Genomic DNA, 25711 nt, shown 5'->3' on the forward strand with positions numbered 1-25711 from the left:
TTACGTGCCCCAGGCTCCACTCCGATAGCTCCATGTCATGCATTGACTCTAGGATGCTCCGATATCAGCAGCAAGGTGATTCGTACCCCACATTCAGGATGTTCGCTCCGTTGGTGCATTTGAATGTCCGGGTCTCCTGCATCTATTGCTACCCAGAATTTTCAAACCCGCCTTTGAAATTTCTCGTTGAAAACAGCCCCCTGCCTTGCACTTCAGTGATCCACGAGAGATTGTTCTGTTGACATCTTGCGCTCTGTGGACTGTCATTTACAAGCATGTTCTCAAGGAGTCCACCGCTTAGCCAGGGGACTGGATATGGTGTGGTCATTGGTCTGGGCATTTTGTTTGCCTTTGGTATGGTCTTGACCACATGGGTACTCCGCAGGTAATCAAGATGGCGTTTCTCTGCAAAATCTCAGTTGCTTACTGACGACACAGGTACCAGAATGAGGTGCAGACCAGTGAAATGTTCAGCACAGCGGGGCGCACAGTCAAATCGGGTCTTGTTGCTTCTGCCGTAGTTTCTTCATGGACCTGGGCAGCGACGCTGCTACAATCGTCAGCTGTGGCTTACGAATATGGCGTTTCAGGTCCTTTCTGGGTTGGTATTATTTTCGTACAACACCATATTTGCTATCTAACTTGACGTAGTATGCTTCTGGAGCGACGGTCCAAGTTATTCTATTCGCTACACTCGCCATTGAGCTCAAAAGAAAAGCACCAAACGCGCACACGTTCTTGGAGGTTATTCGGGCGCGATATGGTGCTATCACCCATGGAGTTTTCATTGTTTTTGGTCTCATGACCAATATTTTGGTGACTGCCATGCTCCTCACCGGTGGCTCTGCCGTTGTCACGTCATTGACGGGCATGCATACTGTTGCAGCATGCTTTTTGCTTCCGTAAGTGTCCTGGACACTGTCTCGCGTACAAAAGAATATTCTGACCCTCGATCAAATAGTGTTGGTGTGGTAGCCTATACACTTTTTGGTGGAATCAAGGCAACTTTTTTGACAGACTACGTGCATACCGTCGTCATTTTGATCATCATTTTCATCTTTGCATTTACCGCTTATTCAAGCAACGAGGTCCTAGGCAGCCCTGGTAGAGTATACGATCTGCTTGTGCAGGCAGCAAAGGCCCACCCCGTTGCCGGAAATGCCGGTGGAAGCTATCTCACAATGCGGTCCAAAGAGGGAGGTATATTCTTCGTCATCAATATCGTTGGCAATTTCGGAACTGTCTTCTTAGATAACGGGTAAGTATATCTAATTGTTATTCTGTTGATTTGGTATTCTGCCCTGAGACTAACAATAGAACAGATACTACAACAAAGCTATCGCGGCCTCACCGATCCATGCGCTTCCCGGATATATTATGGGCGGCCTGAGCTGGTTTGCTATCCCTTGGCTTTGTGCGACCACTATGGGCCTTGCAGCTCTCGCGATGGAGACAAATCCAGCATTCCCTACATATCCCAACAGAATGCCTGCTGCAGACGTGAGTAATCGCATTCATATTTGTACATATTACTGACTTTTAAAGGTTTCGGCTGGCTTGGTACTCCCAGATGCTGCTGTTGCCCTCATGGGCAAAGGCGGCGCTGCTTGCACCCTGTTGCTGATATTCATGGCTGTCACCTCGGCCATGTCCGCTGAATTGATCGCAACATCTTCGATTTTCACTTACGATATTTATCAAACATATATCAACCCTCAAGCAAGTGGACGAAGGCTCATTTATATTTCCCATTGCTGCGTCGTAGGATGGGCGGTCGCAATGGCCGGTTTTGCAACCGGGCTGTACTACGTATGTTGAATTGTTACAAAGCAATCCTCAAATTTTGCTGACCAGTTTTAGGCTGGAATCTCTATGGGGTACCTCTATCTTCTCATGGGTGTTATAATTTCAGCAGCCGTTCTTCCAGCCACGCTTTCTCTCCTTTCCAGAAAGCAAAACAGAGTCGCCGCCACTGCTAGCCCCATCTTGGGACTTGCGAGTGCATTGATTGCATGGCTTGTTACTGCGAAAAAGCAGGGCGGTACTTTGACCGTCGCAACAACTGGGGCAAAGTAAGTATTCTCATAATCTTTACACGACATCCCGATTAAGGTGTATGTTTTCTAATATTGATGTTTCGTCAGTAACCCCATGTTGGCCGGAAACGTCGTGGCACTACTCTCACCGCTGATTTACATCCCGATCTTGACCCTTGCTTTTGGATTCCAAAATTACGACTACGCAAGCATGAAAGCCATCAGACGTGGTGACGACAGCGATCTTGCCGCTGCCAAGCACATGGATCCTGAGCTTATTCCTGGAAATGCGCACACCACAACAGCCCAGGATGAGGAAGAGCAAAAGAAATTATTGAAAGCGTCACGGATTGCTCGCATCTTAACCGTCTTCATGGCCGTGTCTTTCCTTGTCCTCTGGCCCATGCCCATGTATGGTTCAAAATATATTTTCAGCAAGAAGTTCTTCACCGGCTGGATCGTTGTTGGCATCATCTGGCTTTTCTTCTCTTCCTTCTGCGTTGCCTTCTATCCGCTTTGGGAGGGCCGTCACAGCATCAAGCGTACCCTCCGTGGTATTTTGCGGGACATTTCAGGAAAGGGCAGACCGACATTGGATGGACGAACGGAGTCTATTGAAGACTCACCGGCCGACCAAGGAACGGAGACTCCTGAAGAGAAATATGTTTCAAAGAAGTGATATCCGAAGCCGCCAAGCTCTGCTAAAGCGACTCAAAAAAATAGTTTTGGTATTCGTCTTATCAATAATAAATATTTCAATTCCGGCCTTTTCAAAAAGTGATTGATTGCGCTGTCCCGAATACAATTTACGTGCGGAAGTTAAGGCGTCTTCTTATTGAAACCGTTCTTACTATAAAAACAAGGATATATGCTTGAGCAACGGCTCTTATTACTCGAAGCGTGTTGCGGTGGAAAACTAACATTCAAAGCAAAGCACTCGAAGTGTGCTGATTTCATAAGTAATGAGCACCAATGGACAAGCAAAGACTCTTGCGAAAAATGGGAAATTCAAGCTTTTCGCTGTCTTGTTCAATCTGCGACTAGATTTGCAAAGGTATCATACATCGTGGCGGAGGCAGCGGCATGTACGGCGATAGGAAGCCGGGTCTTCTACTGCGTCTTGAAAAGGAGGATCGCTGAGGGGCCAAGGTAGAAGTAAATGAAATGCTTTGTCTCTGCATATGTTGTCAGATGCGTAGGTATTTATACGCTCTTCAGGGTGACGTACCATGAGTAACAAAGCTGCCAAAGTTTCGGCCGACGATACAGTGCCATGTAGGTCCTTTCCGCGCATCAAACTATTTTGTGAAACGTTGTTAGGGTGATCCAGTTTGTTGATCTCTCAGACGTTTCCCATACCTCCTTTTTGATGTACGTTGCAATCTCCTACTTGCCAGCGCGTCTTAGCAATGAAAATCCTAATCCCTGTGCTATGTTTCGTTCGCAACGCACCTTCTCGACAGTGGCTTTCGACATGGCATCAATGGCTACACGTGAAAAGTTAGCCAATAGAGCCCAAACAATGAATTGCCAAGGTAACGAAGCATACCAACTTCTAGGGCCTCTTGTTGCATATCTTCGCTCTGGAAGCAAGTCAGAGAAACTACCCTTCAAGTTAAGAACGAGTAATTCTGGTTGTATTACCATGTCTGCATACTTGATTTGTGCTATTGACAAGCTTGTTAGTCGTGTTGCATGCTCATGCGACGGTTTTGTGACTGACCCTCAAGCTTGTCTCTCGTTTCCGTCGCCATATTTGTGTCTCTTTGTGACTAAATGTAGGAGGTATGATAAATATGTCTGTATCAATGTGAAACGGGGAGGTTGAAGGTTATCAATTCCGACTGCAAGGTTCAGGATGTTCTTCGTAAGGGTCCCCTCGGTCGGCGATGCGAAGCACCGTCAGGGCCGAGGCGAGTAGCCACGCCAGCTGAACCAGTGACAGGACGTGACGCTAAGCTTGCCTAAGTGTCTCAACCGATCACCGTAATATAATCGCGAAAAAATTATTAGACGCGATTCTTCCAAATACTTCTCACTTTTGTTCTTTTTCAACGAAAATATTTTTCTGCAGGTCTGCACTTAGCAACCTTGGTACCCAACGCCTTTCCTACTGACTTGTTCTTGACAAGTCAGAGGCCACTGGAAATGTGATCATATGAAATGGCTTCTTCAAGAATATTTATTCGGGGGTTACCCCCAAAACTTACGGAAAATGACTTTAAGCAGCATTTTTCATCTCAGCAGCAGATCACAGATGCAAAGCTGATCCCTCACCGCCGCATCGGCTACATTGGGTATAAAACCCCAGAAGATGCTCAGAAGGCTGTGAAGTATTTCAATAAATCCTTCATTCGCATGTCCAGGATTGCAGTGGAAATTGCTCGCCCGGTAAGTCGCTGTCCTTCCCGACCTTTTCCCTTGGAAGGCTGCCGCTAATACGACACCCAGTTCAATGACGACAATTTACCCTTATCAAGGCAGCAGCGTAAACAAGACAAGGCTACTGATGGTCGTAACAATGTCACCGCTGAGGCTCCTGGACAAGAATCGTCACAAGACAATCCCCTTAAACGGAAACGTGAGGGACGAGACGATAAGGAGGATCTAGAGAAGGATCCCAAGCTTCAAGAGTTCTTGGAAGTGATGCAGCCGACGTCCAAATCTCACACTTGGGCAAATGAAGGCGCAGTAAACCCCACCGCTGACACACAGACGCCCGGTGATGAAGTTAAACCTCATGTTCCGGAAGCTGAGAGCGATGATGAGTATGAAGTCGTGCCGAAGCGGTCTAAGACTACTTCGGAAACACACATACCATCTACGAACACAACAGTAGCTGGACCTGACCTTCAGTCTAATGGTCCCGATGCTGAACCAAATGGTGAACATGACGGCACTCAACCCACCGTCCCATCAGAAGGGGAGCAGGGGCCCTCTGGACCTGTCTCTGATGCGGATTGGCTTCGTTCACGTACAAGCAGACTGCTTGGTTTAGAAGATGAAGACGACGAAGAATCAAACCTGTTCCAAAGATCACAGGGCGCAGCATCACTTGCTCCTAGTGCACAGCCCGTTGAGGAAACGGAGAAACAGGGGGTTCCAAATGATATTTCAGAAGCACAGGAAGATGTCGAAATGGCAGATCCCCACGAGCAAGATGAGAAGGACTCGAAGGATGCGGATCTCGAGACCATCTCCTCGACCCGCCGACTCTTCCTAAGAAATCTGCCTTTCTCCACTTCTGAAGATGACTTGCGGCAGCTGCTAGGCCAAGTTGGCGCGATTGAAGAGGTAAGAAAGATTTGCATTTCTTTGAACTATTTCCCTACTCGACTTCTATGATGAACCCAGATAGGGACAACTGATGCTCAGCATTTGGTGAGACCTTGGGAGACATTTTAGTAGATGCGTCTCTTATCTGAGAAGTCTTTCGTCAACCTGTTTATAAATCCATTGGCGTTCCAGGTAAACGGTGCTAATACTCTTATCTATCAGGTACACTTACCGCTTAATCCATCCTCAGGTCACAGCAAAGGGTTTGCTTACGCTCTATTTGCCGATGGCTCCGCAGCTCAAGAAGCCTACCAAAAGTTCGATGGTCAAATCTTTCAAGGGCGGCTTCTGCACATTCTACCTGCTGCAGCGAAGAGAAGTAATACGCTTGATGAGTTTGCTATCTCCAAATTGCCTCTCAAGAAACAGCAACAAATCAAAAAGAAGTCGTCTGCAGCGTCTTCCACTTTCAGCTGGAATTCGCTTTACATGAATGTACGTGGAACTCCATTAGAAGGTCCTTTTGACCAACAACTGACGTTGAAATGCAGGCCGATGCTGTCATGTCTTCTGTCTCAGAGCGACTGGGCGTTTCAAAGTCGGATTTACTTGACCCTACGTCTTCAGACGCTGCTGTCAAGCAAGCACATGCCGAAACTCATGTTATACAAGAGACGAAAGCGTACTTCAAAACTCACGGAGTTGACTTGGACGCATTTAAGAAGCGTGAACGTGGCGACACGGCCATTCTCGTCAAGAATTTCTCATACGGCACGACAAGTCAAGAGCTGAAGAAGCTTTTTGAAGAATTCGGTCAAGTTGTACGATTGTTGATGCCACCGACGGGCACCATCGCGATTGTCGAATATGCTCAAGCGCCCCAAGCTCGTGCTGCTTTTAGTAGTCTTGCATATCGGAAGATAAAAGACTCTATCCTCTTTCTAGAGAAAGCCCCCAAGGATTTATTTGTCTCTGGGCCTATCCCTGATCAAGTCCCCGTAGCTGGAGGCACAGTGCAAACGCCACAGGCCACAGAGGCCCCACAGGCACGCAGCGCTGAACTTTTGAAGATGGATAACCCCGACGCAGGTATTAGCACAAACACACTGTTTGTGAGAAATCTCAATTTCGCCACAACAACTGCGAGACTCCAGGAAGTTTTTCAACCTTTGGATGGCTTCCTCTCTGCGAGAGTGAAGACGAAGTCAGACCCGAAGCGTCCCGGTCAAACACTTAGCATGGGCTTTGGGTTCCTCGAGTTTAGAACTAAGGCGCAAGCCGAAGCTGCCCTCGCATCTATGAACGGATATAACCTTGACGGACACCAGCTACTCCTTAGGATGTCGCATAAAGGCATGGATGCGGCAGAAGAACAAAGAAATGAGGCAAATGCAAAGAAGCTGGCAGGGAAGAGGACGAAGATCATCATCAAGAATTTGCCGTTCGAAGCTACAAGGAAAGATATTCGTGCCCTCTTTGGCCCTTACGGCAAACTCCGATCAGTGCGATTGCCGAAGAAGTTCGACAGTTCTACGCGAGGATTTGCATTTGCGGATTTTGTTACGCCGAGGGAAGCCGAGAGTGCCATGGACGCTCTCAAAGATACCCATTTGCTTGGCCGCAGGCTAGTCTTGGACTTTGCCGCTGCAGAAGCCGAGGATGCGGAAGCAGAGATTGAAAAGATGCAGAATAAGGTTGGCCGCCAGGTCAACAAAGTGGCGTTGCAGCGACTTACAGGCGGGGGACGAAAGAAATTCAATGTGCAAAGGGACGAGGACGACGAAAATTAAGCTTGAACAGGACCAATTATTATTTTTTTTTACGAATCCCTCTCATTCCTGCCTTTCGCCTCTGGGGTTAGGCATCTCTTCCTAGGTGGCGCCCTTGCTTTACTATCGCTCCCTTTGAGGGCCGATCACCCCTACTACGCGTTGAAAAAGTCCCTACCATGATTTCCTGTTCTTTGTGATGGGACAACTTTTTGTTCTATTTCTCACTTTTAAGATACCCCGAAATATTTTATCTCATTCTTTAAAATTGGTTGCTTTTTTTCATGATGTTTTGTGTCCTTTATCCTGACCCCTACGAAAGTGAAAAGACTCCTTCCCAACGGCTTCGCTTAAGTTTACAACTGCTTTATCTGAAGCTTTTTTGTTGATTGCAATGATTGTAACATTTGCGGCAAGCCTTGGTTGGGTTTCTGAATGAACCTGCCAAGTGCCCTTGATCTCCGTCCAAAATCTGTTTTGTCTTAATGACTTTTGCTTGTGTCTGTGGCCACCCCTGTCTATGATCCTTTCTCTCCCATCCGTCCCCCCTGGACATTCTCGTGCCTTTGTTCATTCCTGGCACGAGGCTTTTGATTAGACGAACTCACTCTTCTGCCCTAGCGACAGATCAGATCTTCAACGGGAAGGCCCCCAGACTCCCGTTTGCGCTTACGCATCGCATCACCGTTGAGCTCCTTGCTTTGGACACATACTGAGGAAAAGCGCCTGCAGCTCCCTCGAGGTCTTCGCGATCTGGAAATCGGTGCAATGGGCCCCTCGAAAATCAAGCCGGGGTGTCCTTGCCTAGGAAAAAGGTCGACGACGACAGGGCAGACCTATATGCCCTGAGCCCTCGCTCTGTTAGCTCATGAACCCTCCAACGCGGGACTCTCTCGTCGACTCTAATAGGACTTTTGAGGTCGCGCCTTCAACACCCTGCGTTAGAGTGAAAGCAGTGATCCGTATTTCCCGTGATCCGTGGCGGGGTAGGGCAAATTCAGTCTTATAATATCTAGACGATGCTCCTACATTCTCCTCAGTCAACTTTGTTCTACATTCTCTTTCTCTTTTTCTTTAAACTTATTCTTGCCGCTGGCATTGCCATTCCTTTAAAGATACCTCACCACAATCCTTAGAGACAGTTTGAGTGGGAATTCTGGCCCGTGACCTTGCCAAGTCCCTTTTCGATTCTTTCTTCTTTTGCTTTTGCCACCTGTTTAGGCAATATTCAACTCACTCATACATTCATTTGTCCATTCTTTTGTTCACAGCTTGCATGAGTTGCTCTATGCTACGGTATTGTTGAATGCTTATGGAGTCACGCCAGAGCATTTGCATCGTACCATCAAACGCACCCGCACATTCTTCTCACCGTACATCTTCTGTTGGTTCTGGAGTTCCAAAGCGTGTCCTGCAGGACACGTCTGGAAACGGACAAAGCTCCGTCCTGGACAACGTTATTTTGAGCCACCCAAAAGTCTGCTCTCAGCTAGAAAACATCGATACCAAGAATCGACATTCTTCTACAATCAACGCTCAGCAGACAGTTGCAGCCCGGCTTGAGCAGAAACGACGGGAGCGGGCGCGTCTACGTGCCAGCTCCCAATTGCCTATTCTTACGCAGCAACAACTTAATAGTCCAGAGTATCAACAATACCGAGCACGTCAACGGCAGAATACCGGGGAGGATGGTGAGCCTGTATGGCCGGACGAGGTGGAAGAAGCTTTCTTAGAAGGTGCATACAACCAAATTGTTTCCTCTTGACGATATACTGTGGTGCAAAAAGTCGCTGACAGCTCATCTGTTGATCAGCTCTACTCATTCTGATAGCTCCAATCGGGAGGAGAAAAGTATCCCAGCATGGCAAGCCATGTGGAAGGAACGAGCTCATTGCGGATCATATATTCAAGAGGACAGGTGTGCAACGTAGTCGGAAACAAGTTTCAAGTCATATCCAAGTCTTGAAGGGTTTCTTTAAGAAGAACCCGGCCTGTGAGTGGCCCCTTGACTGTTGATCACTTGCCATAATCGAAACTTTTGCTGACATCACTCTACTCTAGTCATGGATAGAGTGACGGCTAAGGACAACACTGGAAATCCCTTTGCGACCCAAGAGGAGCTACGTCGATGTCTTGGAATGAGCCAGAGCAGTGCCTATTCTCATAGAAGCTCCGATAGCAGACAAGGCTCTGGTCATCCTTCACATGTGGGATTGTTGCCGTCATCAACTGGCAGCCTGGGCTCCAATGTACCGACCCCGGACAAGGTCACTGTGCACCCTGTTGACTTCAGCATGTGGGTGCAGCCACGGGAGGAGACCAGTTCGACTGACAATCGAGTCATCCACATATACACGACCTTGCAGGGACAAGAGCCCCTTCCCCGGGTCTCGCTTGACAACATCCGCCAGTGGCAATCTCGTTTTCCCCCATTGGCTTCTCTTTACCGTGGAGGTGGTAGTACTGATTGCGATATTATCCTTATGGAGGCGTCCATCAATTTGACTGTTGAATATCCTCTTTCCGGTCTCGTTTTTGGCAATCATCTCGAGCTGACGACGAGCAACGACGGCTCCGCATACGATAACTGGGAGTGCCTTACAACAATATATACCCGAGACGGCCCAGCAGAGACACGCTTCAAATCCAACTTTCTCCGTCAAGCCGACGGGACCGCCCGAGTCAGTCTGGGCTTCCATAGCAAGTTCTGGGCTGGCCTGTTCTCTAGTATAACCGCCAATTGTCTACTCCACAAAGCCCAAGGGGACATGGACAGCCTTGCCCACGAAGAGGACAAGGCACGCTCATTTGTTCGCGGAATGACGGCTGTGCAGGAGCTCTACGCCACGCCCAAGACGGGCTGGCCAGCACCGCACCGCATTGCCATACTCATCTGGAAATTCCGCCTCACGGGACCCGGCGAAGTTGGCAGTGCTACCTGGCGACGCGTTGTTCCACCGGCATCATCATCTACGCTACCACCATCCTCACTCGCATCCTCACACATGATTCCACGGTCATCGCCACCCATCCCCACCGCTCCGCAAATTGCGTCTATGAATTTCCAGCGCTCTCTCTCCTCTGACGAGAACAACAACAGCACCAACAGCATTAATATCAACAACGATGACAGCCTCAACGACCCCGACGATGGGGTTGTAGACATTAATCTCTCAGATTTCGGCGGACCCGACGACCCTTCGTCTGCAATTTCCTCACACAATACCTCCGGCCATCACCACCAGCCGCAGCACTTATTATCTCCTGCGGACTCGCTCAGCCAACAAGCTCTCGATTCACTCAGTCAACAGACCCACAACGGTCACCACCACCACCACCACCACCTTGGGCTCGGCTTCTCTTCATCCCATCAACCCGTTGTTACTTCATCCCATTTCACGTCCTCTCCGAAATTACCCGACTATCAGCTCGTCACCGGAGTTGGGGTATCTTCTGCCTCATTGGGCTCGGCTCTGGGCCCTACCGGTGCAGGCAATACCGTTGGAATTGGTTCTTGCTCTTTGGACCCCTCAGATACCCCTGGAGTTGGAATCGGAGTTGGAGTCGGAGCTGTCTCCCAGGGCGTTCCTGTTGGACTGCAAGCAGTCTCGCATCACCACCACCACCACCATCATCAGCAGCAGCAGCAACAGCAGCAAGAGCAGCAAGACGTGACTTCGGACTTTGACCCAGCAGCTCACATGAGCTTGTATTATGATGCCGTTGGCTCCGGACTAGACGGATACGATCCCGCCGGGTCATTCGCAGAGCTTTCTCCCGAAGACGTCCAGCATTATAGTGCCGTCCAGTGGGGACCCGCGTTCCCTCAGCTCTTGCTTGATGCGAATGCCCTTGGACCACATCCTGCGTTTGACGATATGCGGTCTGCTCACGGACAGGATGGGCATGATGGAGTGCTGGCGTTTCAATGAGGCTTTTTTTTTTCTTTTCTATTTTTATCTCTATTTTTTTTTTGGCGCATTCATTCCTAGTTTCGTATTCCCCTATTCCCTTATTACGGTATTTGTCTGAGACCATTACATTTCCTCGCTGCATTTTGGCAGTGACGACTTTACTTAAAACTTATTCACTTGAGTCTTGACGAAACCCAATTATCCCTTTCCTCCCATCCTCCTTCTTCCTTATTAATTTTTGTACGTCTCTTACGCGATAACGATATGAACCTACCTATACCTATACCTATACCTATGTTTACGACGAGGTTGCGGACTGATACGGACCCACGAGTATGGTATATTTCATTGTACTATCGGGTCTTTTCGTTTTACTTTTTTCTTTTCCACCACTTTCTTCTTAATGATCTAATTCTTTTTTTCTTTTTTTTTTCTTCTTCTTCTTATATTTTCGGTTCGGTTCAAATTATTTTGAGCGAGTCACGCGGGAATAGTTGTCTGAGGATGGTGATGGGTTGGGTGTCGTGTAATCCGTGCAATCCGTGCAAAGAGAATGAGACAAATTCCATCAAGCGGGGAGCGGGAGCGGGAGACAGGGTTTAAACGCAGATTGTCGTTGTCTAGGACTAGAGCACAAACGATGGGGGAGGGGGGAGAGACTCTTGATACCACAAAACCAGAGAAACCAGAGAAAGAAAAGAAGAGAAGAGAAGAGAAGCAAACATAAATTTGTTGAACTCTACGCCGAATTGTGCTCGAAAATGATAAAACCACTCTTCCGGGCACATAATGCACCAAAGCATGGGACCAAACAAATTGAGATGTACCAATAATAGTCTTCTGAAGAGAAGAAGAAGAAATGTCACGGGTGATACGTCAATGCAGCTAATCAAATTTTGTGGCTACATCTTGAGAGCAGTCTCGGGATCTAAGACGATAACGAAAGAAAAAAAAAAAGAGGAAAAGGAATAGTGATGAGTAATGCAAAGACAATCTTCTGTGCAATTCGAATCTGATGCGTGAATTTCAGTGAGAAGAAAAGCAAAGCAAAGCGAAACCTATCCGCAACAGAAAGCAATCAGTAAAGAAATGAGCCTTCCCACGCCACGTGCCTGAATGCGATTCCATTCGATGCATCTGAAAAAAAGAAAATGGGATTCCGACCCGAAAACTCCAAAAGCCAATGGTCAAAAAGAGTCGTGTGGAGAGAGAAGAGAGAGAGAGAGAAGGTTCTACTCTTCGTCAATGTCCCGATGTCTTGCCAGGACTAAGCGCTTGTACTCTGCTGGGTCCTTGTCCCACAGCTCGGCGGCTTGGCCGTTAAGAGGGCTCGCACTATAGTAAGAATAGTCAGCATACATGTTATCTGGAGAGACATGGAGAATTCAAGAGTGACCAACTTGTTCGGCTCTCCCAGCAAGCTCTGGAGACTCAACAAAACGCTCTGGACATTATACACGGCGCTCCACTTGTCCTTGAGAATGTCAAGGCAGATGCGGCCCGAGAAGTCGACATTGGGGTGGTAGATTGGCGTCTTGAAGATCACAGTTGGGGGGTTGTAGGGATACGTGGCCGGAAAAGCAAACGACAATTTGAAAGTAAGCCCCTCGTAGTATGTATCGGCCGGGCCCGTAATGGTGCCCGTCCAGGCGAGAAGATTGCCATCGGCATCGGGGAAAGCGGAGACACCGGGAGTCGAGGACATCATCAGCTGCATGAGCTCAGTTTGGAGTCTGTTCATAATCAAGGGGAGGTTAGCAGCACTTCCTTGCATTATGGGTATTCAATATGATTCTGCAGGGAGTTGGGCAAAGGGGTTTCAAAAGTGAAGTGGTAAAGATATACTAAAATGTGAAGAGAAGACGGATCTTACCTCTTGGTGACACTCTGGATGTCAGCTTTGCAAGTTGCAGGCGCCGGCTTGCTTTCAGCCATGTTTTGCGGACGAGGAGCGGTGTTCTGAATGTCTTCCATCTTGATGTGGTTTTGTACTTCCAGTGATATATGAATTGAATCTGGTACCCTGGTAAGGTAGTCTTGGAAACGAGACCTCTCCCGACGACGTGGGAAAGGAATGTAGGGTATTTCCTTGTATCCGAAAGGTAGAGACAGTGGGATGACGCCTCTAAAGCGTTTGTTGGATTGAGGATAAGAAAGCGACGCGTGATCTCAAGTGTTACAAGTGAATGAGTGTGAGATGATGCTGGAGGGGAATAGTGAAATAGAAGTTACAGGGAATAGAATTTTTTTCTCTCTCTTTTGGCAGTTTCTTGGTGTTGGTGTTGGTTTTGGTTGGTTTAGGAAAGAAATCCAACTGTGGGTTCGGTTTAGAGCGGGTTGTTTACCTGGAGGGCAGCGAGGATTCACATAGCAACGACTTTGCCCAACAAGGACACTTTATTAGTTGGACAGCGTCTCTAAGTACTGATTGGCTGACGGGGTCCCCTGTTCGTGTTGGTTTTCTCCCCCGGTAAGCGATTCGAGGTAACGCGTCAACTTTCCCACTCAATTTAACTAACAAATGGGTAAACTAATCGCCAAACCCCAATATCACCCACGCGACACGCGCGGAGACAAGCTGGGGGACGAGACAACCCCACGCACAGATCGTCGGCCCTGTTTGCAGTGTTTTAACTTGGGAAGGAGATGATCTGATGAGGGGATGCCAACATGGCACAGTCACAACAACTGTCCTCTTATTCGCAGGGCGTATCGCCTTCCCAGCCTCCCTCCCAATTCCAGACCAAGTCGTTGCAAGCTTCCCAGTCCCAGCTCACGCTACCTGCTGATCTGCCCTTTCGAGTCATTTCCAAAACAATCGGCCAGGGCGCCTATGCTTTGTGAGTAGAATTCCTAATCCCTTCTTGGCTCTTCCCCCCCACTGTTGGATGATATTCGCACTTGCTTTCTTATCCGCCATTTGTTTGGAAACAAACTAACCATCCGAGTTGGAATTGGCAGTATCAGGAAAGCTATTCCCCTCGAGCAATCCGAACCCGTCTTCGCCGTAAAATTTATCCACAAAGCCTCGGCCATCAAACACGGCCGCATCACCGCCAAGCAATTGTTGTTGGAAGTCAGCTTGCATCATCACATTGGGTTCCATCAGAACATTGTGCAGCTCTTCGACTACGGTCAAGATGCAAATTGGCAATGGGTTGCAATGGAGCTCGCCGAAGGCGGCGACCTCTTCGATAAGATTGAAGCCGATGAAGGCGTGGGCGAGGATATTGCCCATTTCTACTTTACTCAGCTGATTGGTGCTGTGAGCTTTATGCATTCCAAGCACGTTGCACATCGAGATATCAAGCCTGAGAATATCTTGTTATCCGCCAGCGGAGACTTGAAGCTTGCCGACTTTGGATTGGCAACCTTGACCCGCCACAAAGGGCATGTGAAGCCTTCTACATTTATATGTGGCAGCCCACCATACATTGCCCCAGAGGTTCTTGCGTGCGGGAGCATGTCTCGCACGACCCATCACTCTGGTGCAGTCGGCTATCTCGGAGATTTGGTAGATATTTGGTCTTCTGGCGTGGTGCTTTTCGTCTTGCTGGTGGGTAACACTCCCTGGGACCAACCCACAGAAGCAAGCCCAGAGTTTCAGGAATACCTGGAAACAAATGGAAGAACGACGGACACGCTGTGGGACAATCTACCGCCTGAAACTCTTTCGCTTCTTCGAGGCATGATGAGAGTAGACCCCGCATCGCGCTTCACCTTGGAGGATATCCGGAGACATCCGTGGTTTACTCGACCGAACCCGTACATGAGTCCTAACGGCCGAGTGAACAATCCAGTGTCCCTGGCGACCAAGATGCTCGAGAGCCTCAAGATTGATTTGAATAAGCCGTTTACCGCCTCGCAGTCTACGCAAGCGTCAGACAATATGGACACGGATGGCTTTGACCTGAGCACCAAGCTCGCATCCACTCAGCCCGAGACGCCTGTCAGCGACATGCTATTTGACTGGGAGCGTCCCGCGCGAATGGAGGCAAATGATGGCTGGAGTGCAAGCCAGCCCGTGGTTGCGGGGCGACAACGACGAAACCTTCAATACGGAGAGAGCTGGGACCGTCTTGTGGAGGATCCTACCTTGTCTCAATTCTCCGCCACGCCGACGGTGCCTTTGTCTCTTACACAACACGCGCAGCGCTTTCGGGATATCGTCCCTTCGCATTCTCTCACGAGATTCCTTTCACATCTTTCCTTCTCGCTGCTGCTTCCGCTGATTAGTGAAGCCTTGGGTCGCCTGGGTGTTCCGGTCTCGAATATTCCACAATCTGCACTAGAAGGAAGAGAAGACATGACCTGGATCAAGATCGTCACCGTGGACGGCCGAGCATGCGGCCTCAGAGGTGATGTTGTTGTCGAAAGAATGTGGGGAGATGCTGAGGGTCTTTTGGAAGTCCGCTTCATCAAGGCCAAAGGCGACCCCCTCGAGTGGCGCCGTTTCTTCAAGAAGGTCGTCGTTCTCTGTAAGGACGGCGTTTATATTCCACAGTGATGATTTACAAGCATTAATGAATGATGGGGAGGGATCGGACGGATTTATGACCAAGGGATGGACGAGCCAGATATCACTTATGAAACGGCGTTTAGGGAAGGAAAGTATGAAGGCTTCTGCATATTCGATCAAGAGCGAAGAATGAGCAGGGGAAAGTTTCAGACCAGAACCATGCATATTCCTGCAATCACATAGATTCAAATCTCGTTGTATGTAGACTAGATCTCTCATCGATAGATCCCGGTATCTGCGCTGGGTGGTGTATTTTCGGGGACAATTTCGGGGTAATAAAAAGAGGTATCTTTTCACGTGTTTCCCACACTTCGTCACTTCCAAGCGGTGTGCGCCTCATCAGAGTTGTTTGTGTCAATGCTTCTTCATTTTTTCGTGAAAGATGACTACAGATGGCCAAAGCCATAGGCGGCTTGAGCAGCAAAGACACAAGCCCAGAGCCGATAGACGAACGAACTCCCCTCCATAGCCAGCCCACTATCTCAAACCGCAAGAAACCAAAGCGTCAGATTTATGCGTCCTCGACGACGGTCGTCTGCAGACCCTTGGGGTTCTTCACGTTGACAGCCTGGACGTAGCTGTAGAGCTTCTCCTTGGCACCCTCCTCGTCGTTACGCTTCCGCGAGATGCGGACCCGGAGGCGGAAAGGAACGCCCTTGACACCAGACTCCCACACCTTCTTGTTCAACTGAGGGTCGAGACGGACATCGGTGGTGCCCTGTTCAAATCACGAAAAAACATCTTCGTTAGCCTCCGAAGTCGTCCTAGCTCAACACGTATGGCCGGTTTCCAATATTGCCTTCAACTTATTGAAGGGGTTCAACGGAAATATTGGGGGGGAATATGGAATATCGTACCATAGCCTTCTCAGCGAAAGACCGGATCTCCTTGATGGCTCTCGGGGCCCGCTTCTTGAAAGAGATACCGTGCACCTGCAAAATTCCAACCAGTCAGTCCTCTGTACTGTGGCAAAGTTGTTCCATTGTCCCCAAATATTTCTAGCCCGGCCGTAGTTCGAAGTATCCCAGCACTCAACGAGCCCCCTTCAATCAACGTCTCTTTTTTCTTCATCTTTCCTCATCCCGTATCCCTCCTCTTTTTTTTTCGAAATTGCTCTCCGACCGGGCTCAAATAGAAACATCGAAACAACCGACTAGATCCAGAGAATTCGACGTACCCTCTTGTGCAGGTGAATGGTGTACTCGCGAGCGACGACGTCCGAGATGGCAGAGCGGCCGCCGGTCTTGCCCGCCGCCCGGCTGGTGTGCTTGGCTTGGTTGGGCATCTTGAATATCCTGTGAACCGGACAGAATTGTAAGAATGATATCTTCTGAAAATCAAAATGTCGATAACCGTCGACAGCGAATTGGACGGGGTCAATACGTACGGCGCTGGTGTCGGCGACGTTACGGCGTTTGTCGAGGTGGTTTGCGCGATTCGGCCTCCTTCAATTTTGTGTGGATCACGGGGTTGCTCGGCATTGCACCGTGGGCGCGCGGTAGGGTAGGGTTTGTGCCCCCGTTTACGCGAACACCTCCGAGGTCCTCTCTCGCTCAAAAGGTACTGCGCCACACATAGTTGCCCGGTGTTCAGCCTAAGCGAGGCATTTCGAGATGCACCGCCACAAACCTTACGGACCCCTCAGACGACCCCTCGAATGTTTGAGATTCACGGGTACGAAGGTACCTTAGGATCTCCTGGGAATAGGTAGACCCGTCTGAGCCGGCCGTGCCGCTACTGGTAACCTTTATCCACCTCGCACCGTTGACTGGTAATAGACGCAATAACTACTCCGCATAGGAACCCCCTGCTTAGACACTCGAAAGTTAAGTCCAATGCCAGTGAACTTGCTCTGGACAACAGCCACTTGTTGGCAATTTAGCTAGAATGGGTCAGGTCTGACTTGCAAGGGACTCATTTTCATTTCCTGTACACATGGTTTCGTGCAATGTAGTAGGTACTTATCAGGGTCGTCGTCAATGTTTACCTGACGTTCCAGTACTCAAGTGTACTCCGGAACGTGTCCCTGCATCTGCTAGATTCACAATCCAATAAAATATGTTTCCGAGGATAGGATCAACTGAGCATAGAGGTAATGCATGGCTAGAGTTCAGTGCTTCTGTTTGGACCGGAACGTCGTTGACAAAAGTCCTGGCCATAAGGACCCAAAGCCATGCTTACGACCAAGTATCGATTACATCAGATTCACGACATACCGTATGGATCGAATGTCCTGCTCCTTAATAATGGCCAGCAAGCATTTGCTGCCAGCGAGCTTCTCCTGATCTTTTACAAAGTAATTAGGTGTGTATTATGAAAAAGAGCACATCTAGAACTCAGACCTGAATAATCCTTAGCTCATGTACTCCCGAGTTAGTGGCGTGCCATTGCAGTCAATTCGTCGATTTGAGCCGTTTGGTTTCCCCCCGCGCCGTTACCGAGGAGAAACCACGACTTCGAGTATATCGGTGGAAATCGATGATTCGATCGACTTTTACCCTGGGTTGTAGCTCTCCCAGGGACCTGTTTACAAGTACATGTATGAATATTAGCTGCACCATTATTGGCTCATACCGCTCCGTTGGAATCCAAATGTTAGCACGTGTCATCGGTTTTACCATGACGGCGCGGGAACACCATCGCAATTGGGATCGCGCAAGAGGACTGCCATCGCCTGTGCGGAAAGGAGGCGTGCCGGACACAAATCCTATTGTAGCATTCGCCCTCAACTACGGAGTTACAGCAGGTGTAGCAACCCCACTTTAACTATCTGGACTTAGTAAGGTCGATTACAGTGAACTGAGCTTTGACTACCGTAACAGTAAGAAAACCTGGAGCTTGAAGTCGGCAGTTGGGACCCCTCATTGTTTGGGTAAGCTTGCGACGAAAGTCATACGTCATGACATCTTCAGACCACAGCTTAAGCTGAGGGGTCATATATAAATACCCAATGCAACCCGCGTTCACGTATCGTGTATTGTGACGAGCAAGTTCGTTGCAGATAATAATCACTTGTCATCTAATTGTTGGATTCGTCATTCGATGACTTCGATTATATCTAGTGGTCTTGAGAAAGTTCAGCACACCATGTCTTCAGCCACTGAAGGGGCGAAGATCGCCGACCTCAAGAAGGACACCATTGATGTCCATGATCCTAATAACAGAATCACCACTGACTTCGGTGTGAAGTCAAGCAATACCGATGATTGGCTCAAGGCTTCGTCCGGCGACAAGACCGGACCTATGCTGCTGGAGGACTTTGTCGGAAGGGAGAAGGTAACTACCCTTTTTCACATAATCCAAAAATATTTTGAGTCAATTACTGATGCTCTAAACTATAGATTCACCGCTTCGATCATGAACGCATCCCGGAGCGTGTAGTCCATGCCCGTGGTGCTGCGGCTTTTGGTACCTTTAAGCTATACGAAAGTGCTGAAGATGTCACTACGGCTGGAGTTTTGACGGACACTTCTCGATCAACTCCTGTCTTCCTTCGATTTTCCACTGTATTGGGAAGCAGAGGAAGTGCTGATACCGTACGCGACGTTCGTGGCTTTGCCGTCAAGTTTTACACGGACGAGGGTAACTGGGACATTGTTGGAAACAACATTCCTGTCTTCTTCATTCAGGATGCGATTAAGTTCCCAGACATCAGTAAGTAATGATTACTATGCCTTTGGCAGATTTTGAGGACTAATGACCATTGCAGTCCATGCTGGCAAACCCGAACCTCACAATGAAGTTCCTCAAGCTCAAACTGCACACAACAACTTCTGGGACTTCCAATTCTTGCACACTGAGACAACCCATATGTTTATGTGGACCCAGAGTGATCGCGCTATTCCTCGATCGTACCGAATGATGCAGGGCTTCGGTGTCAACACTTTCACTCTTACCAATAAGAAGGGAGAGCGTCACTTTGTAAAGTTCCACTTCACACCTACTTTGGGCGTGCACTCCTTGGTTTGGGATGAAGCCCTGAAAATTGCTGGTCAAGACCCCGACTTCCATCGCAAGGATCTCTGGGACGCCATTGAAGCCGGAGCTTACCCGAAATGGAGATTTGGTATCCAGACAATTCCCGAGTCCAAGGAACACGACTTCGATTTCGATATTTTGGACGCCACCAAGGTCTGGCCGGAGGAGCTCGTCCCTATCCGGTACATTGGTGAACTCGAGCTCAACAGAAACCCCGATGAGTACTTTACTCAAACGGAGCAAGTCGCTTTCTGCACGTCGCACGTGGTTCCTGGAATTGGCTTCTCAGATGATCCTTTGTTGCAGGGTCGTAACTTTTCTTACTTTGATACTCAAATCACTCGGCTGGGTGTCAACTGGGAAGAACTTCCGATTAACCGGCCTGTGTGTCCTTATATGAACCACCAACGCGACGGCGCAATGAGGCACCGGATTTCAAAGGGCACTGTCAATTACTGGCCTAATCGATTTGGTGTTGGCCCGCCTGCAACCAAGGAGGAGGGCGGATATCTGGAATATCCGGAAAAGATTGCTGGATTGAAGCAGCGTCTCCGGAGCAAGAAATTCTCCGACCACTATAGCCAGGCACAGCTTTTCTACAACTCTCTGGCTCCTCACGAGAAGGCGCACGTTCTGTCCGCTCTTAGCTTTGAATTGGACCATTGCGATGACCCAGTCGTCTATACCCGCTTGACCGAGCGTCTAGCTGACATTGATCTTGAGTTGGCGCAAGGCGTTGCTGAGGCGGTTGGTGCGCCGGTCCCACAGAAGGCTGGAACGCCAAATCATAACAAGAAGTCTCCGTCGCTGAGTCAGACTTACTACAACCCGAAGGAGCCTACCATTGCCACGCGCAGAGTTGCCATTCTCGTTGCGGACGGCTTCGATCCCGTTGCTTATTATGGTGTCAAGGCTGCCTTGACGGCCGCAGGAGCCCTTCCCTTCACCATTGGACCCAGGCGTCTTCCCGTCCATGCTCAGGGCGAAGATAAGAGTGGCAAAGGCGTTAGCCCCGATCACCACTTTGAAGGAATGCGCTCAACATTGTTCGATTCCATCTTCATCCCCGGTGGTGCCCATGTGGAGAAGCTCCGGAAGAATGGACGTGCTCTGCACTGGGTTCGGGAGGCGTTTGGTCACTTGAAGGCCATTGGTGCAACCGGTGAGGCGGTTGCTCTGGTTCGGGATGCCTGCCAGCTCCCAGGTGTCCAGTTCTCGAGTAGCAATGAGGTTGTTGACTCGTATGGCGTTGTCACTGCGGCCGCTACTCACCCTCAGAGCTTCAAGGAGACCATCAAGATGGTCAAGGGAGCCAAGGACTTTATCGATGTCTATACATATAACATTGCCCAACACAAGAACTACCAGCGGGAGCTGGATGGGCTGGCTTCAATGGTGGCCTTTTAAGGGTTTGGAGCTTGATGGTCTGGATCGGACCGCTAATACCCGACGACATGGTGGGATGGTAAATTGAATGAGGCGTTTGGTTTGAAATGACACGTTTGTGGTTTGATAGGTTTACCATTTAGCCGTTCATATTTTAATCTCGAATTCATTCTCCTTTATGATTTTCCAGTAACAGATTTCATTTGTACCATTTGTCAATGTAGTCGGGGCTTCCCGATACCATCAGGTGAAGTAAACGTGGCATATCTTATGTCTGTAACTTGTTGATTACGCTTCTGTTCCAGGGATACCTTTGCATCATGCAAGCAAGGACGCTAACAAGTAAGATTCCTCGACCTCCTCTTTCGCAGGCTGCCTCAAGGTAAAGCCAAAGTATCTGCAAGGGATCTAATCGGCCTTAGAGGGGGCATAATGTACCTGATATTATGACAATTGAGACTTATAAGTACAGAGGTAGGCTGGGCGGAACAGGGGGCAGGGATTTGGCGTTTGGCGTTTCATCTTCAAGAGACTGTACTGAGTATGATTCCGACTGCTTGGCACCCGGGGCACGGATGGAAGCCCCTTCACTCTGCAATCTTCGTATCATTACAAGAAAGTATATAATAGAACTAGGTACCTATATACAGTGAAATATTTCGTAGGCCCAGATGATTAAAAAAATGATTTGGGTTTTATGTTATACTCGGATGAAGCCTATGGTTGGAATCAACTAAGCAGGAAAGACAGAAAACGAAGCCTACTGTTGGAATCAACTAAGTACTCGATAGTGAAGACAAAAAGTGACCTTGGAGGGTCAAGTCAAGTTAGTTTCAAATTGGGCCTCCTATTCGGGTGTAGCGTTACTTTGGTGTCGCGGGAGAGCGGGCGAGAGAGATGGGATGAAATGCTACCAAGGTACCCAAGAGAATTTGACTTTTGAGGGGCGAGGGCGAGGGGGAGAGTGATTAGCTCCTTGCTACAACTTTGCTTTGCAGTCTATTGTGATTTTCTTAGGTTAAGCTATATAGTCTTGAGAGTAATGGATATTCTCTTAACTGTTGCTTGGTTAAATACATAGTATATATAGCTTATAGTTTAAGTAAGAATACCTTTTTTTATTTTTATAAACTTCTTCATTGAAACTCTTTTCAATCTTTAAATGAATTACACAATTCCTCTGAGGAATCTTCCATGAATGCATTACATTGAATGATAATGGTAAACATGCAGCCATCCTGCACAGTGCACTGCCCTTGATATACCCCAGGAACCCCCCCCTCCCTCCCCCAACCGTAACCCCCTGGGGACTGGCCATGTAGCCCCCGACCCTCCGACCTGTTAAACCCATGCCAAACCTTTTGTCACACGCGCCCCTGTATGGTAGATCACTAGAACAACTAACTACCTAGGTCGCCCATATCGCCTGGCCCTTTTGCCGCTGCTCACTCTTGGGCTTTTCTTTTCTTGCCGCTCTCTTTTCAATCGCAGTAATATTGCGAATTCAGAGCGTACGTCTGCCTGCCAGCCAGCCAGCCAGCCATGCTCGCCTTCAAATCGCCGTCACACTTTGGCCGACGTGATCAGAGACTGCGATGCCTGATCCCCATAGCCTGCGTGATCCTGTTTCTGTTTATCTACGTTGGACCTGGCATCGACCCTGTCAAGCCGACTTTGGTGCGACTCGAATCATGGCATTCAAACGTGACGAGAACGCCGCAAGACTTTTGGGACGAGTTTGTCGTGATACTCGCGGCGGCAAGGCCGCAGGTGCATGGCCCTCGAGGAGTGGACCCGTGGGTGCCAGCGAGAGCGGATCGATTCAACTGGGACCAGGCCGATGAGGTGACGCAGCAAGATCAAATGTCGTTGGGTGACGACGAGCTTGAGAGCTTGCGCATGGGACACTCGTGGCTTGTGGAGAAGATTCAACAAGGAAAAGTCCAGCTGCCCTATGTCAAGGGCTCGCGCGGGATTGTCTACTCTGCGGGTGGTCACTATCTGGCCATAATGATGGTCTCGCTGATGATGCTACGGGACACGGGTTCAGAGCTGCCGGTGGAAGTCTTTTTGAATTCCGATTCCGAATACGATCCGATCATTTGCGACCAAGTGCTGCCGACGTTCAACGCCAAGTGCATTCTGCTCAGCGACATTCTCGAGTCGTCGAAGCTGCGGCTGACGTTTTCACACTATCAACTCAAGATCTTTGCCGTCTTGTTCTCCTCCTTTGAAGAGATGCTCTTCCTCGACGCGGATAATTTCCCGGTGCGTCTTCCCGACGATTTGTTCGAATCCCCCGAATTCAAGCAGGACGGCTTGATCCTCTGGCCGGACTACTGGATCTGCACCACCTCGTCGCACTTCTACACCATTGCGGGTCTCCCGCCGAGCGCATCGCGGCGGTATCCCACCACCGAAGCGGGTCAAATGGTCATTTCCAAGTCCCGCCATGCCGACACGTTGCTTCTGTCGGGCTTCTACAATGCCTACGGCGACGACTACTACTACCCGCTCCTATCGCAAGGCGGACCGGGCCAAGGAGACAAGGAGACATTCCCCGCCGCCGCGCGCGCCCTCAACCACTCGTATTATGCCGTGCACACGCTCCCTCAGCCTCTGGGAAGAGCGTCGGGAGATTTCCAAGGGTGGGCGGTGCTGCAGTATAATCCGTCCGACGACTGTCTGGACAACAATGCCCACTGCAACCCGCCGCGGCCGTTTTTCGTCCATGTCGGATGGGGCAACAAGCTGAACCCGTTCCGCCAAGACGAACGCGATTACCGCATCTTTGGCAGTGAGGAATTCTTGCGGCACCTCTTTGGCAAAGACCTCGAGAAGCTGGCCTATCAGAAGATGATCCACGTGGCTTGCGAGAAACGCTTCTTCTTCCACAATGTGGAGAATCCAGGCGACGCCTGTCAACGGTTGAAACGCATCTACGAAGCCGTCTTCAAATCCACATACGAACCTAACACTATCGCCGCTGCTCCTCAAAAGAGTTCATAGTGGACCTCATAGTCGAGAGACCTCTTTTACGTTTCTATTCATGTCACCGCCTAATCCAGCAGCTGAGCGGCACGAAGCTAGCGGTGGTAATTCTGGGAGTGCACCTCATACCAACGCTCAAGCGTCATCCAAGGATGCTCCTCGCGCCGTCGCCGCCAGCATGTTCTGCATGATTCTCTTACGCCTTTTCATGATCAACTTTTCATGATCCCCAGACTGCTTTTTCCCACGTTACGATCTTTTTAGAGGTCCCATGGTTTTGAGCCCATTAGCATGCTTGTCTTTGTCCGCTTTTCTCACGACCCTCTTGCATATATGCATGTGTCTCATTCGGATATCATTTACGTTTCATTATCATTTCTGTTCTACATTTTCGTTCTCGTTTTACATTATCATTTATCCTTACATTACCATATCTGTTTTACATTTTCATTTACGTTTCATTATCATTTCTGTTTTACATTATCATTCTCGTTTCACATTTTTCATCAAAGAACTGGGCGTCATCTGGCGTTGCGTTGCGTTGCGTATTATCACTTGCCGTTTAGCCTTGTTATTTGATCCGTCCTTGTTCGCGGCCGTTGTGTTTTTTTCTCTCCCTCAGTATCTCTCTCCCGTCATGTTTCTTTGCGAAATATCTCTCTCTTAGGTTGTCTACTCGGTACATCCCTGGTTGTACTCGGTATGTTTGGAAATCATTAGATTTGATTGACCTCCTCCTCGTCTTTTATTTCCTCGTCTGTCTCGTATCGTTGTCATACAGTCTACAGTCTACAGTCTACAGTCTACAGTCATGCTGTGCATCTCCTCATTATCACTATTATCATTATTACTCGTCGTTATCACGTTATCATTAGATTTCTTATCATATCTCCTTTGTCTTCATATCTGACGTCCCCTGGCTGTTTATCATGTCTCCCTTGGGTTCCATCTGACGTCCCTTGGCTGCTTATTACCGTCTCCCTTGGGATCTATCTATATCCCTTGGCTTCCATGTTACGTCTCCCTGTGGGTGCGTCAACTGGGTGTGTCAAACTGGGCTCACCACCTAACACATGTCACCTGTCACCTCGTTACAAATTGACACATGTCACTTTTTAGTCGAATACTACAGCCAGTCACCCAGTAATATCATCTATCCTCTATCTTCTATCTTTTTATCATCATCAAGTAAAACTGTACGAAGGTTCTATAATTGAAGTGAAATGAAATCAATATGTCAGTGTCTTTTTTTTTTTTTTTTTTTTTTTCAACTCGCTGTTTCGTGTAAGGTAATGTACATTGTACATTGTATATCGTATTCTGTAGGATTGTAGGATTGTATACAGTAGACAGTAGACCGTAGACTGTTGACTTTTGACTGTTGACTGTAGATGTAGACAGAGAGTAGACAGTAGACAGACAGCGGACAGTGTAATTAGACCGTAGACTGTATACCCTCAGGACGAATGGCCATAGACAGTATACGTTGACCGTGGATGGTGTACCATAGACCGTAGACAGTATACCGTATACCGTACACCGTATACCTCTATGACTAGATGGTCGTAGACTGACTGTTTGACTATAGATTGTAGATTGTAGAATTTAGAATGTAGACCTTTATGACTGTAGACCATAGACTATAAGACTGTATACCGTACACTGTCGACGTAGACAGTAGACCATAGACAGTAGACTGTAGACGTAGACTTAACACATAGACAGACTGTAGACTGTAACCTGTAACCTGTAACCTGTAAGTCTAAACTGTAAACTGTCAATTGTAACCTGTAACCTGTAAGTCTAAACTGTAAACTGTCAACTGTAACCTGTAACCTGTAA

General features: G+C 48.6%; 11 protein-coding genes across 11 annotated transcripts; 7 read left to right on the top strand and 4 right to left on the bottom strand.

Moving 5' to 3' along the window:
- Positions 1 to 188: 188 nt before the first annotated feature.
- Positions 189 to 2729, top strand: L228DRAFT_230463 (urea active transporter). The gene is made up of 8 exons (XM_018330535.1): positions 189 to 385; positions 439 to 601; positions 652 to 902; positions 962 to 1258; positions 1323 to 1500; positions 1546 to 1809; positions 1861 to 2072; positions 2145 to 2729. The coding sequence occupies exons 1-8, from the start codon at positions 276 to 278 to the stop codon at positions 2713 to 2715; spliced, it is 2046 nt and encodes a 681-aa protein (XP_018187672.1). The 5' UTR covers positions 189 to 275; the 3' UTR covers positions 2716 to 2729.
- A 39-nt stretch (positions 2730 to 2768) lies between these two features.
- On the bottom strand, positions 2769 to 3908 carry L228DRAFT_247742 (hypothetical protein). The gene is made up of 7 exons (XM_018332716.1): positions 3760 to 3908; positions 3681 to 3703; positions 3586 to 3619; positions 3489 to 3523; positions 3396 to 3422; positions 3265 to 3334; positions 2769 to 3211 (listed from the first exon to the last, which is right to left on the bottom strand). Exons 1-7 carry the CDS (start codon positions 3788 to 3790, stop codon positions 3147 to 3149), a joined length of 285 nt encoding a protein of 94 aa, XP_018187673.1. The 5' UTR covers positions 3791 to 3908; the 3' UTR covers positions 2769 to 3146.
- Positions 3909 to 4199: 291 nt separating this feature from the next.
- On the top strand, positions 4200 to 7102 carry L228DRAFT_268612 (putative pre-rRNA processing protein Mrd1; the record flags this gene model as incomplete). Its single annotated transcript, XM_018335167.1, has 4 exons — positions 4200 to 4427; positions 4488 to 5330; positions 5535 to 5807; positions 5864 to 7102. The coding sequence occupies 4 exons, from the start codon at positions 4200 to 4202 to the stop codon at positions 7100 to 7102; spliced, it is 2583 nt and encodes an 860-aa protein (XP_018187674.1).
- Positions 7103 to 8393: 1291 nt separating this feature from the next.
- L228DRAFT_268613 (TEA-domain-containing protein) lies at positions 8394 to 11013 on the top strand (the record flags this gene model as incomplete). The annotated part of the gene is made up of 3 exons (XM_018335168.1): positions 8394 to 8817; positions 8913 to 9074; positions 9143 to 11013. The coding sequence occupies 3 exons, from the start codon at positions 8394 to 8396 to the stop codon at positions 11011 to 11013; spliced, it is 2457 nt and encodes an 818-aa protein (XP_018187675.1).
- Positions 11014 to 11136: 123 nt separating this feature from the next.
- Positions 11137 to 11691, top strand: L228DRAFT_146856 (hypothetical protein). Its single transcript, XM_018329232.1, has one exon. It carries the CDS (start codon positions 11260 to 11262, stop codon positions 11596 to 11598), a length of 339 nt encoding a protein of 112 aa, XP_018187676.1. The 5' UTR covers positions 11137 to 11259; the 3' UTR covers positions 11599 to 11691.
- A 536-nt stretch (positions 11692 to 12227) lies between these two features.
- Positions 12228 to 12969, bottom strand: L228DRAFT_268614 (hypothetical protein; the record flags this gene model as incomplete). The annotated part of the gene is made up of 3 exons (XM_018335169.1): positions 12228 to 12330; positions 12396 to 12728; positions 12869 to 12969. The coding sequence occupies 3 exons, from the start codon at positions 12967 to 12969 to the stop codon at positions 12228 to 12230; spliced, it is 537 nt and encodes a 178-aa protein (XP_018187677.1).
- A 648-nt stretch (positions 12970 to 13617) lies between these two features.
- L228DRAFT_230472 (serine/threonine-protein kinase chk1) lies at positions 13618 to 15799 on the top strand. The gene is made up of 3 exons (XM_018330536.1): positions 13618 to 13835; positions 13957 to 15005; positions 15060 to 15799. Exons 1-3 carry the CDS (start codon positions 13666 to 13668, stop codon positions 15500 to 15502), a joined length of 1662 nt encoding a protein of 553 aa, XP_018187678.1. The 5' UTR covers positions 13618 to 13665; the 3' UTR covers positions 15503 to 15799.
- Positions 15596 to 16960, bottom strand: L228DRAFT_247747 (60S ribosomal protein L31). The gene is made up of 4 exons (XM_018332717.1): positions 16902 to 16960; positions 16692 to 16809; positions 16372 to 16446; positions 15596 to 16232 (listed from the first exon to the last, which is right to left on the bottom strand). Exons 2-4 carry the CDS (start codon positions 16797 to 16799, stop codon positions 16026 to 16028), a joined length of 390 nt encoding a protein of 129 aa, XP_018187679.1. The 5' UTR covers positions 16800 to 16809; positions 16902 to 16960; the 3' UTR covers positions 15596 to 16025.
- Positions 16961 to 18235: 1275 nt separating this feature from the next.
- Positions 18236 to 21041, top strand: L228DRAFT_256090 (catalase). The gene is made up of 3 exons (XM_018333906.1): positions 18236 to 18790; positions 18856 to 19168; positions 19224 to 21041. The coding sequence occupies exons 1-3, from the start codon at positions 18557 to 18559 to the stop codon at positions 20897 to 20899; spliced, it is 2223 nt and encodes a 740-aa protein (XP_018187680.1). The 5' UTR covers positions 18236 to 18556; the 3' UTR covers positions 20900 to 21041.
- A 1196-nt stretch (positions 21042 to 22237) lies between these two features.
- L228DRAFT_146939 (glycosyltransferase family 71 protein) lies at positions 22238 to 24074 on the top strand. The gene is made up of 2 exons (XM_018329234.1): positions 22238 to 23945; positions 24047 to 24074. The coding sequence occupies exon 1, from the start codon at positions 22421 to 22423 to the stop codon at positions 23885 to 23887; it is 1467 nt and encodes a 488-aa protein (XP_018187681.1). The 5' UTR covers positions 22238 to 22420; the 3' UTR covers positions 23888 to 23945; positions 24047 to 24074.
- A 1149-nt stretch (positions 24075 to 25223) lies between these two features.
- L228DRAFT_247750 (hypothetical protein) lies at positions 25224 to 25553 on the bottom strand. The gene has a single exon (XM_018332718.1). It carries the CDS (start codon positions 25504 to 25506, stop codon positions 25327 to 25329), a length of 180 nt encoding a protein of 59 aa, XP_018187682.1. The 5' UTR covers positions 25507 to 25553; the 3' UTR covers positions 25224 to 25326.
- Between the last annotated feature and the right edge of the window lie 158 nt (positions 25554 to 25711).

Source organism: Xylona heveae (genome assembly GCF_001619985.1).
Source record: "Xylona heveae TC161 unplaced genomic scaffold L228scaffold_6, whole genome shotgun sequence".
Taxonomy (NCBI): Eukaryota; Fungi; Ascomycota; class Xylonomycetes; order Xylonales; family Xylonaceae; genus Xylona; species Xylona heveae.